Source organism: Centrocercus urophasianus, unplaced genomic scaffold (genome assembly GCF_019232065.1).
Source record: "Centrocercus urophasianus isolate 14NV4802_14NV808 unplaced genomic scaffold, USGS_Curo_1.0 seq_11, whole genome shotgun sequence".
NCBI classification, from domain to species: Eukaryota; Metazoa; Chordata; class Aves; order Galliformes; family Phasianidae; genus Centrocercus; species Centrocercus urophasianus.
Window position 1 is genome coordinate 22,000,276 of NW_024884253.1, and position 16,290 is coordinate 22,016,565.

Genomic DNA, 16,290 nt, shown 5'->3' on the forward strand with positions numbered 1-16,290 from the left:
TCTGGTAAAATAAATCTGAATTTTGCTCTTCTTGCTTTTCTAAACATTTTCCCCCCTTGCATTTTCCTCCTCCAAACTGATTCAGACCTACTCTAAGCACCACCCTCACACTAGATGGTGATTCAAGGAGCTACTTTTGCCTTCATGTACATAAATGCAAAATAGCTAGTTAAGTACTAGCTATAAAGCACTCCTGTTTTATATTTGATGGATTCCTGCCTAATTGCAACAAGCACCACCTGGTCAAACTGTGAGTGGCCAAAGAGAGATGGCAGTGTGAAGTTTACTTCTTCCTGCAGAGAGCATTCCTTTAAGACATGATTATTGAAGCACAGAACGGATAATATTCAAACATGAGATCACTCTCAGTTTAATACTGCACCAGCCAGAAGCATCCAAGCCCTCGTGTTTTTACGACAGCACCTGGCCTTATGGTTATTCTCTTCTTGCACTGTGTCTCAGGCAGTTTTTGTTGCAGAAATGTTGATGGGCAAAGAGTGTGAGAGGTCAGAGCAGTTCAGAATCACAGAGCCCTGCATCAGTGTGCAGGTTTGGAAATGCAAGCCCATGGTCAGCTTTATTGGGTAGGGCTCCGTTCATGATTCTTTAATTAACCTACTCTTATCCCTGGTAAGCAAATAGGGCATGTATTGTGGGATCCCTGGAGAGCTGTGTTTTCTTTACCTTGAATTCTATGAAGATGATGCACAAGGTGAAGTCTGACAATTCCTGATCTACCACTAACCGTAACTAAATGCAAAGCCTTTTCTGACCGATTTATTTCCGCTGTCTGTGCTTTCTGCCATAATACAAGTTAAACACGTGGGTAAGACTTTAGAGCCTACAGTTCTGCTGGCATCCATATTGCCATAAATCTCTGCAGCCCTGTGATGGACAGGTTTTGCGTTTCTATAGGAGGTGACAAGTGGCAGGCAACATAAAGAGACCTTGAACCCCTTGAGGGTGCAGCACGCAGCTCTGCAGCTATCCACTCCCCTACATCATTTTGTACATTTTGTAAAAAGGAGGAGCAACTTCAGAGCTTGGTGTACTGACAGCACGAGAGCAAAGTGCTCTGTTTTGAGAGCCACTGGCCTTGCCATAAACATTCCCTGACGGAGGCTGTGCCGTGTTTTGCTGTGCTGTACAGTGAGCACAAGCAGCCGCTGTGTGCATCCTACGCAGAGGTGCAGGGCTTGGGGCCAGGGCAGTCACTGCTGAACACAAGTGATCCAAAATCAGGACACAGTTTGGCTCAAGCCTCCACCCAGTACATCTCAATAAGTAATTTCTGCATACAGGTGAGTGTGCGTGACTTTGAGAAATGCTCTCGGCCCTTTGAGAATGGGCTCAAAAGATCCCTGAAAATCCTCATGAAAGATGCAGAAGTGCAACAAAGCTGAAGGGGAAAGAAAGCAGGCGTATCTCAGTGGAAGAATTTCATAAAGGTCCTCTTTATCACAGGAAATATAATACACTGGGCAAGGCTTAAGCAAGACATGAAAATGCAGAAGTCTGTGACATGAGTGCCAGGCAACACCAGGGGAAAGGGTGTCCCACCCTGCACAGCAATGGTGCTGAAGCTTGGCTGCAGCCATCATGAAATGAAACGCTATTTTCCCAGCTCAGAAACAAAGCTGTTCAGACTTTCTAAGTGCAGAGTGAGAAGGGCACTCACTGGATGTTTAGGGGACTAATAGAATAACTAGGAAAATGCAAAAATAAGGAAAAAGAGTAGGGGCTCTCCATAGACTTCTATATAACTGATGGTAACCCTACCAAGTGGTTTGTGGAGGTTTATTACTCCACTCAGTCAATCGAGAAGAAATTTCCACACACATTGTTAGAAATGTCACAATTTGAGGAGCAGGCTCATGCTTTGTGGCACATACACTATATAGCCATCTCTCCTAATAAACTACAGATGGAATCAGCGCTGTACTGCCCAGGCTCTGTGCTCTCTAATTCACATCCATCTTTGCCAGCGTCCAGCTGGAGCAACACTCAGTCTGTGGGCAGCTGTTCTGCTGTTGAGCCCTTGCAGGAGTGCTACAGCAAGAGGTGGGAGATGTCTGGGCAGTGACTGGAAAGGTGACGGAGAAAATAGGATTGTATGTTTTGGATCCCTTTAAAAGACAAAAAGCCAGCAGAATAATATTCATGCTTGTGAGATAATTCTAAAATAACATTCAGATATTTTGTTCCAGAAAAACATCTTGTCCAGTGGGGAGTTAAACGCATTTTGCAGACAGAGAACATTACACATTCGCTGCATTTAATGCATTAAGGAAACATGTAGTTTTAAAAACATCATTAATCCTACTAGCATTTGAATGCAAAATTGAGTGAGATGGAAGGGCACGGTTTTTTTAATTTTTCCACTTGCCTGTTTTCCTCATGTAAGACCCAAATGTGTTTATTTTACTGGCAACACAAAGACAATCATATGATTTCAAGTAAGTCTTTTGAGGCTGTTTGTGAGTTTTTGCTTTTCTGCATGTCTGCTCCCTCCCAGCTGGGGGTTGGCTGTTGGATGGAAAGGCCAACCACGTCACGGAAAAGCCCTGTCTCTGATCAGATGGGCTTAATATAAACCAGATTCGCTGAGAAGGAATTAAAGAGGCAGCCCGTAAGCAGGAGGGGATTTACTCCAGCAGAGCAGCTCAGTGTAGCACAGCCCACGGAGCAGACAGCAGCACGAACCCGGAGCTGACGGCGCAGACGGACGCACACAAGTAAGGCTGCTCTGGCTACAGTGCCTTGGGTTGTGTGTCCGTGGGTTTGTTGTGGCTTTGTAGACCCACACAGCTAAGTGCAGTGCGTGCCGTCAAACCTGGGCTTGGACTGAGATGTGCAGGGGTGACTTAGAAGTGTTTGTCTCATTAGGGTTTGTTTAATGAAGGATGATAGCTTGTTAGGGAAGAAATCATGATATGTTCATGACCGGGACAGTGATTGTTTATTGGCAGTCATCATTTATTTGGGCTCTGATGTGTAACTGATTTGGAATTGCCTTTTCTCATCTGGTCTTTTCAGTGGGGAAGCTGAAAGAAAGTAATGCATTGTAAATAAAACTGCGGTTAATATTTGACTTGGTGAAGCGGGCTTTGCTTGCTGCCTAGTTTCTTGTCAGTTGTATTTCTTGTTGGCAAAGTTATTGCATCTGGGACTGTGCAAGTAATCTAGTTTTGCCACTAAGCACTGTGTGTCACAGAGTAATATGTTCAGATAGAAAGTGGCTTTGGTCTGCTTATTCTCCAGCCTGATCTACATTCATTCTAAGAAGTTTTCAGATAGCTTGTGTGAAAAGGAGTAGTGGTTTGTACATGTTGCTTTTATGTGTTGCTGTGCTTATTTTCATTCACCGCTTGTTATTCAAGTTTGAGAGTTCATTTCATAGGCAGCTCTCCTGCATACTGACGTGGAGAAGAGAGCTGATAAAATTCAGATATACTCCAAAAAGCAAAATGTCCGAATAACCATCACTCTGAGAACTGGGACGCATCAAAGTAACATTCCTAAAAATGGTAGCTGGTGGTCCATGAGAATGACATCACTGTGCTCTGCCTCCAAACGAGGCAAAATTAAGTTTGCTAATTTAAATGTAATTAGGGGCCATGCTAAATTTGGAAGAGCTAACCTGTTAGCCAATTGTGCAATAATGAAGTTGCTGTAGTTGCAATAAATGAAGCATCTGTAAATCTGTAAATGAACTTTCTGCCAGTGCCACCTTCTTTAGTGGCTTGAACCTATACCTCCTCTAAAAAGTCATTGACTTGGTTGTGTCCCTGTTAGCAGACAGAAAGGCATTGTTTGAAGCTTGTCCTGACACGTCCAGATGAGACCCAAAGACGTGCTTGCTTGCATGGCTTTCCTCTCCTAATGAGAGCTGTGTAAGGTTTTGAGTTCAATGAGTCCCTCTGCTTGCACCAGGAGGCAGGAGGGAAGAGAGCAGTGCCTGCAGGTGCTGCCCATCTCTTGACGGGGATACAGCCTTGTGTGAGCTTTGCTGAGTGCTTCCCTGCCCAGGCACTTAGCATTGCAGGAAGCGTGTACAGGCTAAAGAAAGACGGATAGGATTAGTGTATGGGGGTGGTATCATCCCTAGGAAAAAGCCTCTGACTCACTAGCTAGAAATATTTCTTTGTGTATTAGCAACTGCAAAAGAGTGTGAAGTCTCCTTTTTTGTTATTGTTGCATACTGGAACCCTGTAGAAGAGCAGGACCAACTGCTTTGAGTTAATAAGGTGTTGGTGCATTTGTAAGAATTTTGTGGATAAAGTGTGTGGCTTCCATATTTCTCAGCAGGGGTAAAAAAATGACCCTCAACAACGTTACCATGCGTCGCACCCACCACAGCAGCCTGCAGCAGCAACAGCAGCGATGGAGCATCCCTGCTGATGGGAAGAACCTGCTGGTCCAGAAGGACTCCAATGAGTACAACGCGCAGAAGCGATACACCATCAGCCCTGACGAATACTACAGAAGAAGCTGGTCCTCGGAGTCATCTGACTCTGTCATCTCCTCTGAGTCCTGCAGCAACTGCTACAGAGTGGTGCTGATAGGGGAGCAAGGTGTGGGCAAGTCGTCGTTGGCCAACATCTTTGCAGGGGTACACGACAGCATTGACAGTGACTGCGAGGTGCTGGGAGGTAGGTCACTATGCTCTGGGGTCTGCGTTTGCTTGCCATCAGCCATGGCAGTAGAAACTGGCATGGAAAATCAGAAAGGTCATTTAATCTAAAATTGACGTAGCAAACATCTGGATCTGATTGTCAAAACCAATTCCAACACATGCATCTCTCTTAAGAAAACAAGAATGAGCAAAACAAGCTACAAAGAGGATGATACTCTCTAACAACAACATAAAGCCTCTGTAAGGGAACATTACAGATTCTAATGCTCTTTTGTTTCAAAGAATCTGTTGGAAGCTGCCATTCAGTATTCATTCTAGTCCAACTCTTGAGTCACCACAGGACCATCGCCAGCTTTCTACAGGGCAAAGAAAAACTAGGACCTTTCCCTGTGGTCCACAAGAATGTAGTGCTCAGAAATAACATGTAATGAAAAATAAAAAAGCCCTATCCAATTCTCCCAAACATTTGCCATTGTCTGTCATCTCAGCCTTACGTATAAATATATTGTGTCAGCATAGGCTGTAGGGAGTCTGAGCAAAATATGTCTACCCCTCATTTTATGTTCCTCTGTGTTGGTGAGGATTTTGAAACTTAGTGCCAAAGTCAATGCAGAAGGTGAGGCTGTGGCACCCAGCCATGAGGCATACTGTGTGAGCAAGGTGCTGTGGGTCATGCAGTGATGGAAACCTGCTGTGGTCCTAAGAACACAAGTGCTGCCATCTTGGGAACACTTGCCAGCTTCTGGCTGTTATTGCTATTCAACACACACTGCTGTTCAACACACTCCTCTATCTGTTCCCATTGTGTTGGTGCCCATGCTAGCATGGAGTGTTACTGAGCTTTTTTTTCCAGCCTTCGGTGGAGCTTGGATGGGACAGCTTTTATTGTTCTTATGCCAGGATTTGCTTTGCACGTCCTTGTCAGATGGTTTCCTTCTCCTTCATGGGAAACAGTATGGATTTTTCCTTCATTTGCACTCTCAGCAATACTGCTTGGAGTGTAGCCATGACAAGTTTTCAAGGCCAGGTTTATGGAAGTATCAGAAAACCTGCTGTTTTCTTTTTCCTATTTTAATATCAACTTCAAATGAAGCATGAGATGAACTAATTGCTCACTTGCAGTCTGTTTTATATCCTATTGAAGTCCCATTGGATTGTCCAAAGTGCAAATAATTTCTGAGTATGACCATCTGAGGCACTGGAACAGGTTGCCTAGAGATGTGGCAGATGCCCTGTCCCTGGAGACATCTAAGGTCAGGCTGGATGGGGCTGTGACCAACCTGATGTAGCTGTAGGTGTCCCTGTTAATGGCAAGGGAGTTGGACCAGATGGCCCTTAGAAGTCCCTTCCTTATGATTCTATGATTCTCTGATCGGGGCAGAACATTTTCGAGTAGTGTGGTTATGTACTTCTCAGCCTCTCCCTGTGTCACAGAGAACAAAGAAGTAGTCCTCTAAATGTTGTCCTCTGATGCAGATGGATCTTGTTCCCATGCCAGTGCTTGATCAGTCAAAGAAACTATTTTCCAAACTTGAGCTTACAAACTGGAAATAAGAGATGATGGTTCCAGGACAGCAAATTCACAGAGGGAAAACAGCTGCTCTGAGGGATTAGTTTTGCAACCAGCTATAAGATTCATCTAACCCGTGAATACAGATGCTCCTCTTGATTAGCTTTGTACTTCGAATCCTTCCATTTTAAGCTGTGTCAAGCCTGTGCTCTTGTTTACAAAGTTTGATTTTATTTTAAATATAGGACATTTTTTGACTCAGTCTTTTTCATGGTTGTGGATTCCTGGCTTCAAGGAAAGCCTGTGATTATAGTTTGGGGGAAAGTTCACTCTGCTAATACCTAGAAGAAACTGCATGAGGCAGGAGTTAAGGCATGGTCCTATCTACAAGCATGGCTGGAACAGACTCCTTACACAGTGCATGGAAAGATGCAGTACACTGAGAAGCCCTAAGCCCAGCATCGTTCACTGGTTGGAACACAAGACTAGAGAGGGATTCAAGCCTCATACTGCTCATCCAAATGCTCTTGGATCTGGGGGGAAGAAGGATTAGTATTTGAAGAGGAAACTAGACTGAGAATTTCACAGCAAGGATTCATTGTGATTGAGTGGGAACAGATCTCCAGATCTAGGCAGAACTTAGTAATGTGGTATTTATAATCTAGATATGGGTCCTTTTGGTTTCAGTACAAAATAAATACTGCTGTGGTTTGTTGATTGCTTTTCTTTTTGACATCAAAGGTAATGTTGGAAACTGTGAAATGGGATGCAGCAGTCATTTCAGTCTCTAAAACTCAACTGCTCCTGCCTCACAAACTGCCCTCTTTGCTTGGTGGGCTGTTAGCTGTATTGCTCTCAACTGCAGTGTCTGTTCACCCGTGAACTGTCCCTGCTAAAGTGAAAGCAAATATTTTCCATTACTCAGCCTCACTGGACTCTGCTACTCCCGTGGGGCAAATGTTCAGCCTTTGGTTATTTCTTCCACTGGTTCTATTTTCTGTCTCACATAAGATAAAGAAAATATCAACCAAAATAATGAACATCTCCTTTTCTGATCTTTCTGTCTCCTTCATATATCATGGAAAGTAAGACAACCAGTAATGAACAGAAGGCAGGTTTAGTGCTGATGGAAATGTGGAAAGAACTGAACATGAGCCAGCACAAAACTTGGCTCACTAACTTGAACTGTGAAAAAATTATACTTAGTAAGCTATTTGTGTTTTTTTTTTCATAATGTACGTGATGTCACAAAATAATATGTTACCAATGTTTCTATTTTTTTCTTACAGAAGACACATATGAAAGAACCCTGATGGTGGATGGGGAGAGTGCAACGATTGTACTGCTCGACATGTGGGATAACAAGGTACGACATTTATTTGTATATACTAGTCAAATGCCAAAACAAAAGTACATATGAATGAGGGCTAGTATAAAAAATAGTTATCTTTTGGGAAAGAAAATATGTCTTTCTATACTTCAGCATCAGGGAAAACACAGCATCAATATCCTCCCCATAGCAAACCAAGCATGCATAACGACTGTAGTGTGAGGCTGAGAAGAGCAAACCTTCTTTATTTTTTTAATGAAAAAACAAAACATTCAAGCCATGTTCTAAACACTGTTCATTCCGATCTAAATCCAGTATAATGAATTATCAGGGCCAAATTTCACCCTCCTTTATGCTGAAGTATTCATGTGGTCACCGCTTTGGAATTGCTTTTAGTACGACTGTGATTCAAACCATATCCAGTGCAGTTACAGCAGGAATGTGTTTAGATTCTCCAATGTTATATTTTCTAAGCAAAATCTGCCCTGGGCATAATGATGTCTGACTGTTTGCTTTGAACAGCGTGAAGGAGAATGGATTCGAGACCACTGCATGAAAGTGGGAGATGCCTACTTGATTGTCTACTCCATCACAGACCGAGCAAGCTTTGAAAAAGCTTCTGAACTCAGAATACAGCTCCGCAGGGCTCGGCAGAGAGAAGATATTCCCATTATTTTGGTTGGCAACAAAAGTGACCTTGTCAGGTGCCGTGAAGTTTCAGTAGCAGGTAAGGGAAAGGATGAGGATAAAAACCTTGTAAGCGTAAGAGCCATACAGTAGCTGTTGAACATTACAATGGTTGGAGTACACTGTGAACAGGACCAGGCAACAAAAGAGCAATAAAACAGAGGGCTGAAAGAGAGGACAGAGGACTGGGAAAGGTCTGCCAAGTCTTCAAGTCTCCACTAGCTGCATGTCAGATAATCTCTTTCCCAAATTTAAATTCCTTCATAAAAACAGCTTGAATTTTTTCCTTTCCAGCTTCTCGTGTAAGACCACTTAGATTGAGCTGACCACAGCAGATTGAGCTGAAAGCTGGGAACAGCTTAGGTTTCCAATTTCTGCTGCCAAAGATTATCTCCTTGTTTAACCAGGTCCTCCTCTTATCTGAAGTTTTACTCCCTGATGAATTACAATTCTCTCTCACCCTTCATTTCACTGGCCTGGTCAGGTGCTGCACAGCCTTTCAGGACATATCTGTCCGGTGCCTTGCTCTGAGATGCTAAAGCAGCCATCCCTCTGCTACATGCGAATGACTAAAGAGCTTGTGCTGTGCTCCCAAAGCTTGAGCAGTCCTAAGCCCATAAATAGGAATAGAAAGATACCTGGGAAAGCTACTGCTGACCCTCAAGCTCTTCAGACAGTAGAATCTCTTCTTATGCAGACTTCCCCAAGGTTTAGGTGACATAACACATGGAACCTCATTAGATAATCTCTTCTTGGCCAGAGCACACAGGAAACCTGGGTTTCTTGGCTCAATGTTTTCTTCTCTCTGCAGCTATCTTGCCTATTTCCCAATTGATCTAGGCTTTTGTTTCACTGGGATAGGTTCCTCTGTTTGCTGTCAAGGTTGCTCCAAGTGAAGGATTTGAACAGAGGTAGCTCATCAGGAAGCCAGAGATGACAATGCTCCTTCTCATGTCTCTCTGGCTTACTTGAAAAGTCCTCTGAAAGATTTAGCCTTCCTGGCAATGAGTTTCCAGCAAGTTAGAAGACAGCATGAATTGGCTTGCATGTTAAAGACATCTGCCAGGGCTAGTTTATACTTAAACAGTTTGAGATAAGAACTGTGATTTCAGATATATCTCTGAAGTTATGGACACAGTTCTGCCTTTAAGGATTTGGTACTTGTGACTGTTCACACCAAGTCTGGTGTTGTTTGAAGACCCTGGATTGTACACGTGGTCTATGGAGGGTGCTTGGGCCCTGCCTCCTCTGCTAATGAGAGCTGTGCTGGGCTCATGAGGAGCGCTGCTGTCACCCTTTAACGTGACTTGTGGAAGTCTGCTCGTATGATGACCAGGTGATTTTGAGTCATGGCTGACGTCTCCACCCCGTCAGTGCATGTCAGCCAGCTCCCTCCCTTCACAGCCACTGGTGAGAACCAGCCTTCTTCAGGAGATTGGCCTCCCTCATTGCCAGGGGATTGTGACACAGAACAGATGAATCATAGCCTACAAGGCAGCATTAGATGATTAAAGACTTATCCACAGCTATATTAGGCTTGAGGGATTCCCCTGGTGCCACTGGCTACCCCCTTGTGACAGCCCACAGCCATATTGCTTCCTTCTGGTTCATGGCATTTCATGACCGATCCCCGTTGTGATTTTGCAGAGGGCCGAGCGTGCGCTGTTGTGTTTGACTGCAAGTTTATCGAGACCTCGGCAGCCGTGCAGCACAACGTGAAAGAGCTCTTTGAAGGCATCGTGAGGCAAGTGCGGCTCAGGAGGGACAGCAAGGAAAAGAACGAGAAGCGGCTGGCTTACCAGAAACGGAGGGAGAGCATCCCGAAGAAAGCCAGGCGGTTTTGGGGCAAAATAGTTGCCAAGAACAACAAGAACATGGCCTTCAAACTCAAGTCCAAGTCTTGTCATGACCTATCGGTACTTTAAGAACGTTGGACTCTGCCAGAGCTTGTGGCATTTTGTGGACATTATCGAACTCTGTTGTGGGAAATAATCTATATTAGATTGGGCTATGAAAATGACTTAGATTCACAGTTGTGATTGTGATGATACGTGCTGACATAAGAACAGCACAGTGCATGGAAATATCTCTCTTTCATTTTCTTTGGTAGTTTTATAAGAAAAGTATAAACCTGAATGATCCAAAATTGTGCTGGGAGAGCATTCCGGAATATACCTATTTCTTCTCCACTCACCTTTGGATAATAGCTTATGAACCTCAAACTGTCATGACTTGGGAAGTGAATACTATGCTCTTTACTCTTTCTCACTGTAATTACTTGTTTAATTTTTATCCTTTTTCTTTTTTGAAAATTGTGTAAAGAATTGAGGAACTGACTAGGCATTGATCCCTCGCCAATTGGCTGGTCAGGCTTGAGCACCCACAGCTGAAAATATGCATTGTTGTAGAATAGCCATCCAAACACTTCTTTTTATTATTTCAAGGATTGGTTTCAATGAGTTCACACATCTCTTACTTTGAAAATATTTAAAGGAAAAATCCTATAGTCAAATAAATTTTCCTCTCATATTTCTATGTTAGGGGCCTGTTTAAAATTCATAGTCAAAATAAAATTAAAGCACAAGCTTAATCAAAGTACATCAAGTGCAGGATGCCAAACCTTTATAAATCACCTGAGCTTTTTTAAGAAACCACACGGACTTCTTGTATCCAGTCTTGGCCTTTCTCTACGCCAGAGCTATGCTGTATTTATTGTTGTGCAAAATAACAAGCATTTTAATGTTGAGGGGAAATGTATTTATTACCAAGTTTCTTAAAGAATAATGTTAATTTTATTACTGTTTTCTATCTAATATCTTTTTTCAGATATGCAAGTTTTTACTTACATGCCTTGTAATAAAACAAATAAAATATATGACTGCCTTTGAGACTCAGTGGGAAATCCCTGATAATCCTTTCAAGTTGAGAAAAATATTTTGAATGCTTGGGAAGATTCCTGCCTGACAAGGATGGGGAGGATTCCTTGTGTCTCTGAACACAGAGGCTACTTAACAACCCAGAGCCACTAAGCAAGGATCACCTGCAGTCTCAAAGCTATTTGTGCTCCCTAATGTGCAAATAGGTTGAGGTGCCAAAGATAAAAATAAGCCATTCTTAAAAAAATGTATGTGTCCCTAAGTCTGAAAGCACTTCAGAACCATCAGCTCGCTTTTTGAGTCTAAATGAAGCAAAATGCTACGTTTGAGTTAGATGCCCTAATCTTCAGTTTATGTTGGACATAATGATGTTAGCACAGATTTCCCTCCTGACTATGCCAGTTTATATGGGCATGCCTCAGAGTTTCAGGTAGATGTAGAGTCATTCTGTTTTACCAACAGATAGCTCAGGAAAGCCAGATCTGCAGCCTGGCAGCTCATTTTCTTCATGGATGAATGCAAGAAAAGGAGACACAGTAGGATGAAGACTGCCTTCCACATTTCAGTCTGTGCAGCTTTTATCCACCAAATGCTCTGGTAAGGAAGGAGCTTGATATGGTGTAAAATATGACACTGCAGGATGGCTCTGTGCTCATGCAGCATTCAGATCTTCCTGGAAAGGAATTTTGAATTTAGAACATGTTGATATGAGGAGAAAATTATATTTTGAATAGACAAGATCCCCGTTCTTGGGTTTTGAACGAGCACTTCTGTTTTGTCAGCATGTGATTTGCGGTTGATTCAGAGCAGACTAGAGAATACAGCTTACTCCAGTATAAAATTTCTTAACTTTGAAGCTATCTTAATATTGCCCCTGTTCATGGGCACAAATTAAACAGATGTTTATTTTCAAGAGATGAGAGTGAGGCTGAATACAAGGAGGACAATTTCTTAGCTTGTTGCTGTACCTGTCAGGCTATGGACCCTAAAGTTCTTACCCAAGCAGGTTCTGAAGAAAATTTAAACATCCATGTTGATCATATAGCCATCTGTGTTCACAGCATGGTTAATGCAAGGCATCGTAATAACTTGGAATTACATAGTAAGTTTTCATACCTGATTCCTCTGAATCAGAATAATGAAATTTCATTTTGAAAGAAAATTTTCTTAAATCAAGTTTTTTTATTTGTTGGCCTTTAAAATAATCTTTGTGTTTTCAAGCTTTTCTATGGATCAGAAATCCTAGAGGTCCGTTTTAAAAGCAGAGCAGTAGTGGCGATGCAGTGTGTTTGTTTCTATGGTGGAGCAGCCACCAACAGCCATGGAACAGTCATACACAGCATGCCATATCTCTGCATCATTCCCATAGCCAAGAGGAGCAGTCAGCACTACAGGTCTGTCTCCTGGGGTAGCTGCCAGACTGGGGCTGGTCCACCTTGTTAGCATGGTGCTGCCTCAAGACTGAAGCACTTATGTGCTCAGTTGTACAGGACTGAAGCACTTAGGTGCTCCACATTGCACATCCCAGTCCACCTGACACTCACCCTCTTGCTCAGTTCTGCATTATCAGGAAGAGATTCTGGGCATGGAGGAAGCTATAGGGTGAAGAACCGCTAGCAGCAGCACTAGCTCAGAGGGTTGTTGCTTCAGTTCACTGAGGTGTTGGAGTGTGTTACTGTTTGTTACCTCTGGATGTAGAGTGGGAAGGCTGGTGCTGAGCATCTACACGCTTCGGGGATTTTCTTCCTTTGGATCAGGCCTGGTCTTGTCCTATGGGACAGAGTGCTCACCCAGGACTGCAGTGCATTTGTTGCACTCCTGAAGGACCCTGAGTTTCACATGAAAAGCCCCTTGCTGCACGGCCCCAGCAATTATCAAATCCACCAGATTATCAGAATGCTCACAATACGTAGCAGCTGGTATACGTAAAATATCTAATTAATACTATTCTAATCTGCAATGCTGACATTTCCAACCCTAAATATCCACAGGCCCACTGTTCATCTCAGATGCGAGTGTCCAAAACCATGGAGCAGATCAATCAGTGATTCTAATCTCTGCCCTATTTATTAAGTCAGGGCTGCACTGACAGGTCCTAATGTAATAATTGCAGTGTCGGGCCCAGAGATCTGGCAGTAGCTGTGGAATACATGAGTCACAGCAGTGAGCACACTGAGGCCAAAAAGGCAAAACTCACTGAGTCCAAACAAAATAAAACAAATAGAGAGAGAAAAAAAGCCTAAGAACACGCAAAATACCAATTATAGTGTAATAGCTCTTACAAAAATCTCTTTTTTTTTAAGAAGGCAGATCTGATCAGCAAGAAGAATTAGGAGGCATGTCCAGCTTTAACTAATTTAATCATGATAGTTTTACTGCAAGAAGGAAGATTTACTTCTGCATTGTAATAAGCTAGATGCTAAAGAACTGTTATTGTTAGGACACTACATATGTGCAGGTTTTCCTGTGCATTCAGATCTTGCAGAATTGTTAATGCAGTTTAGTCAATTAAAAGAATACCATTTGCAATAAAATCAGCAGATACAATGTGGATTTAACTTTCACATATACAAGTTTGTCAACATCGGTTCCTCCAAAAGCTTCAAAGACCATGGACCACAGTTATCGCTCTTGGGCTGCTTTGGAGTGTAGGCACAAATGGGAGAAGAGCTCCTGTCAGCAGCAGTCCCAGTGATGATTTGAGCTCCAGAGGGCTGCAGAAAAGGAACGAAGCAGATGTTTTCTATGCACTATTGCCCCTACGATCACAGACGATCCTTCTTGCTGTCTACGAAGGCTTTTTAAGGAAAGCACTCAGAGAAGAGAAGAGAGGAGGTGGGTAAAGAGGGTAAGTGATGGATCCCACACTTAGGTCACAACAAACCCATACAGTGGTGTAGGCTTGGGGAAGCAACTGGAAAGTTCTCAGACAAAAAAAGACTTGAGGGTGCTGGTTGGCAGCTGGCTGAATGTGAGCCTACATTGTGCTCAGGTGGCCAAGAAGGCTGATGGCATCCTGACTTCTATCAGAAATAATGTCAGCAGAACTAGAGAGGTGACTGCACGCAGCACTGGAGAGACCTCACCTCGAGTACTGTGTTCAGTTTTGGTCTCCTCACTACAAAAAGGATATTGAGTTGCTTGAGCGTGAGCAGTGGAGCTGGTGACAAGACTGGAAAACTGCGGTATGAAAGGGAACCCAGGCTGTTTAGCAGAGAAGAAGAGGCCAAGGGAGGCCCCATCACTCTCTATATTTCCCTGAATGGAGGTTGCAGGATGCAGATGCTAGTCTTTTTTCTTAGTGACAAAGTGAGGAAAATGTCTCAAGATGTACCAGCGCACGTTAAATTGGACATTAGACATAATTTCTTCAGAAAAATGACGGTCAAGCATCAGAACAAGCTTCCCATAGACTGTCATCCCTGGAATTATTTACGAGTCACGTGGATGTGGTGTTTAGGGTTGTGATTTAATGATGGGGCTCGGTAGGCCAGGCTGATAGTTGGACTTGATGATCTTGAAGGTTTTTAGAAGTTAAATGATTCTATGATTTTCTGAGTACTAGTAGCGTTTTATTGATGAGATCCCCAGACAAGTAAATTCTTGGATCACCAAAAGTGTACTCTGCACTCATTCCTTCCAACAACTCTGAAGGCGGCAGAACTAACCACACAAATAATTTCCACATCTGACCTGCAAATGCTTTTACTTACACAGGAGGTAAGATGTGCAGCTTCTCTTCCAGTTGTCTTTTCTGCGCTTACCAGAGGCCGTTGCTCAGTGCAGAATTGCAGGCTCGACTGTGCTCTGCACACTGCTGGAATTCATCAGATATATCTGCACATACACAAAACAATATTTAATAAGACTTGCCTTCCTTGTCCACAGTCACCTTCTACTCTAGTTCAGTGCAGTCATACAGGTTTCTTTGGTTTCTTTGGTGCTTATCTACTTGATGGACTCATGCAGTACAAAGTATGTGGCAACACCCAAGGTATATGTGGCTATGTTCAAATTACTCCACCAGCATTTTTCAATGTGTGAGACTGTGATATATTTATACATTGACCTTTAGGCCTCTCAGTGTGGCCTCCTCCTGTTAAAACAGGAAATGTCACAGCTATGTGACACTTTTCACTATGTTCTAGAGCAGATGTGGAGAAGTCTTGCTCCTGCCATCACATCCGGTAGGGACCATGGGCTGGTGAGCAGCAGCTGTATGGACCCAGTGCTGGGGGGCTAATGCACGTAACCTGACATGAAACCTCCCCATGTGCCCTTCCTCCCAGTGCTCTCACTTCAGAAATCTCCCACAGACGTCAAGGCAAACGGAAGCTCCTCCATCAGTGGCCATCTCACCTGCAAATATCTCTACATTTATCTTCTGATGTCTCCATTCTATCCCTGGAATTGTTCAAGGACTGTGTAGATGTGGCCCTTGAACAAGGGTTAGTTGGGATGGGTTGATGGTTGGACTAGATGATATTAGAGGGCTTTCCCAACCTTTGCAATTCTGTACTTCTAAGCTGTACTTCTGTACTTCTATCAAAGCATTGGCTTTCTTGCCTAGAGACATTGAAAATCAGTGTACTAATTACTTGTGACTTTAGCTATCAGATAACAAGAACAATGCACCCACAAGAGAGCACACCAGTCCTGGGTAACTTGCTTTGCTGTGCCTGCCTGCCTCATCATCTGGTTAATAATTTGCTAAGGAAATGATTAGCGCAGAACACTTCCTCTAGGTTTTGAAAATTACGCCTGAGTAATTTTACAATGAAATTATTTTCTCATCTCTGCAGTGCAGTGTGAGGGAGCTAAGCAACCGCCTCTATGGAGGAGAGATCTACGGCTCCTCTCAGCTTTGCACTAATTCCTCTCTGACACTGTCTGATTTTTGCTGAATAACTGAATGACTCAACTTCTGCTGATTTCTCATCAGGTTTTCCATGGCCAGTATGTTATTTCTGTGTCATAATTCTTCATGTTCAATATCTTTCAATCAACAGGTCTTTGTATGGTTGCATTCAGAAGCAAACTGCTGGAATCCAGTTGAGATGCTCTCTTAGCACCCTTGGCAGCATTTTGCCAAGCTACTTTGAAGCTCCCCATCCCCACTAGGATGTGCTCAAAACACTGTGGCACATGGGTTCCTAAAGAGAAACTACCCCAGCACCTGTGCTGTGGCTAGGATATGTCCTGGGAGTGGAGCTGTGCATTGTGGCTGTATTGAAACTACCCGTCATAAAAA

The 16,290-nt window shown here is 43.2% G+C and overlaps 1 protein-coding gene across 2 annotated transcripts; it reads left to right on the top strand.

Annotated features, from left to right (window-relative positions):
- Positions 1–2,616: 2,616 nt before the first annotated feature.
- On the top strand, positions 2,617–11,038 carry GEM (GTP binding protein overexpressed in skeletal muscle). 2 transcript variants are annotated; one of them, XM_042809034.1, is made up of 5 exons: positions 2,617–2,735; positions 4,306–4,652; positions 7,436–7,512; positions 7,999–8,203; positions 9,811–11,038. In XM_042809034.1, the coding sequence occupies exons 2-5, from the start codon at positions 4,319–4,321 to the stop codon at positions 10,086–10,088; spliced, it is 894 nt and encodes a 297-aa protein (XP_042664968.1). In that variant the 5' UTR covers positions 2,617–2,735; positions 4,306–4,318; the 3' UTR covers positions 10,089–11,038. The 2 variants fall into 2 exon arrangements, with proteins under 2 accessions (XP_042664968.1, XP_042664969.1); XM_042809035.1 differs by having other exon boundaries at positions 4,309–4,652.
- Positions 11,039–16,290: the final 5,252 nt, after the last annotated feature.

What these genes read in the sequence shown, in the direction of transcription:
- GEM (XM_042809034.1), top strand. Translation starts at nt 4,319, where the DNA reads ATGACCCTCAACAACGTTACCATGCGTCGCACCCACCACAGCAGCCTG. An exon ending in TGACTGCGAGGTGCTGGGAG is followed by an intron (nt 4,653 to 7,435) that starts GTAGGTCACTAT and finishes TTTTTCTTACAG; the next exon opens with AAGACACATATGAAAGAACC. An exon ending in CCGTGAAGTTTCAGTAGCAG is followed by an intron (nt 8,204 to 9,810) that starts GTAAGGGAAAGG and finishes GTGATTTTGCAG; the next exon opens with AGGGCCGAGCGTGCGCTGTT.